The following is a 1,206-nucleotide window of genomic DNA, read 5'->3' as shown; positions in this document are numbered from 1 at the left end:
AGACAAACCTATAGATGATCGTGATGTATATGTGTAACTATTATGTATGTATCTGAAGATCGACTTACAGCGCATGCATGCATGACGCTCGTAAGTCTATTCTGAGGTGAAAACAGGTCTCGCCTCTATCTAGAAGTTCAACTCGAAAGAAAGAACTAAAAAGACAAGCCAGCAAGCAATCGCCACCTCTCTCTCTCTCGGCTACGTTATCATCATCATATAGATAATACCTACGTAAGGCGTGTGTATCTGTATGTATGTACACACACCTATGTGCCTATGTATGACACCCTGTACGTCGGTCCTTGTGTATGTATAGATATGTCGAAATCCTCTCGTCTGTAGATGCCCCTGCTGCAATGGCAATATATACTTCTCCAGACTTCTTCGGCTTATAGTCAGTCCTAGGGCGGTGTTGCGCTTCCTTACCATAACGCCATGGAGTTGTTCGTTTATTTCGTCGCGAGGGACGTCTTTGTACATCTTCTGAAGAACGTTCACCATCTTGTCGTGTGTTCTTTTGCTAAAGACTTTCTTCAAAACCGGGTGCTGCTTTCCCTCGCCCTCCGCGTGGAGTTCTATCATCAGAAGAACGAAAAAGAAGAGAAGAAAAAAGCTAAAGAGCATGAAAAGAGATGCGAAGTGACCTCCTGAATGAATAGACTCTGAAGAATCATAAAGAGGATGACTTTGCCTGCTGCTCTTTTCTCGTCATGTATCTATATGTTTCTCTATCGGTGGACGATCGACGAACCATAGCGAGATCGATGAGAGGGGAAAAAAGTAGAAGAATACCAGAGCCCATGGCATGGGGAAGAGCATCCATCATAAAAGACGCCAAGAAGCAAGAAAAGCAGACGACAATGTGAATGGATCTTGAAAGGCTTTTTTATTTCATTGATCGTCCGTTCTGCTGCCTTCCTCTTCTCTTCATTTCCTTCTATTGTTTCTTAATTGCAACAAGTCACCGAGATCTTCACGACTATCGCTGTTGTCGCTGCTTTTCTTAGCTTTGTCATGAAGAGAGACGGATATTCTTACCATGAGATTTATGAAGATGATCTGTCAGCTCTTTGAAGACCGAGGAGAGATGACCTAACTGGCTCTTGGCGAAATCGATATGCATGTCCTTTGTCATGAGCTTGAGAAGATCAGCAATCCCATTATCGTCTCCGCTCTTGGACTCATCTTCTTCCTCTTCTCCCT

At 43.5% G+C, this 1,206-nt stretch overlaps 1 protein-coding gene across 1 annotated transcript; it reads right to left on the bottom strand.

Moving 5' to 3' along the window:
- Positions 1 to 506: 506 nt before the first annotated feature.
- Positions 507 to 1,206, bottom strand: CSUI_004051 (uncharacterized protein; the record flags this gene model as incomplete). Its single annotated transcript, XM_068064246.1, has 2 exons — positions 507 to 578; positions 1,042 to 1,206. Coding segments are annotated over 2 exons (234 nt in total), but the record flags the coding sequence as incomplete, so codon positions are not given.

This window comes from Cystoisospora suis, assembly GCF_002600585.1.
Source record: "Cystoisospora suis strain Wien I chromosome Unknown contig_1819, whole genome shotgun sequence".
Classification (NCBI taxonomy): domain Eukaryota; phylum Apicomplexa; class Conoidasida; order Eucoccidiorida; family Sarcocystidae; genus Cystoisospora; species Cystoisospora suis.
Note: the sequence above shows the minus strand (reverse complement) of the source record. Positions and strands in the feature narration are given on the sequence as shown.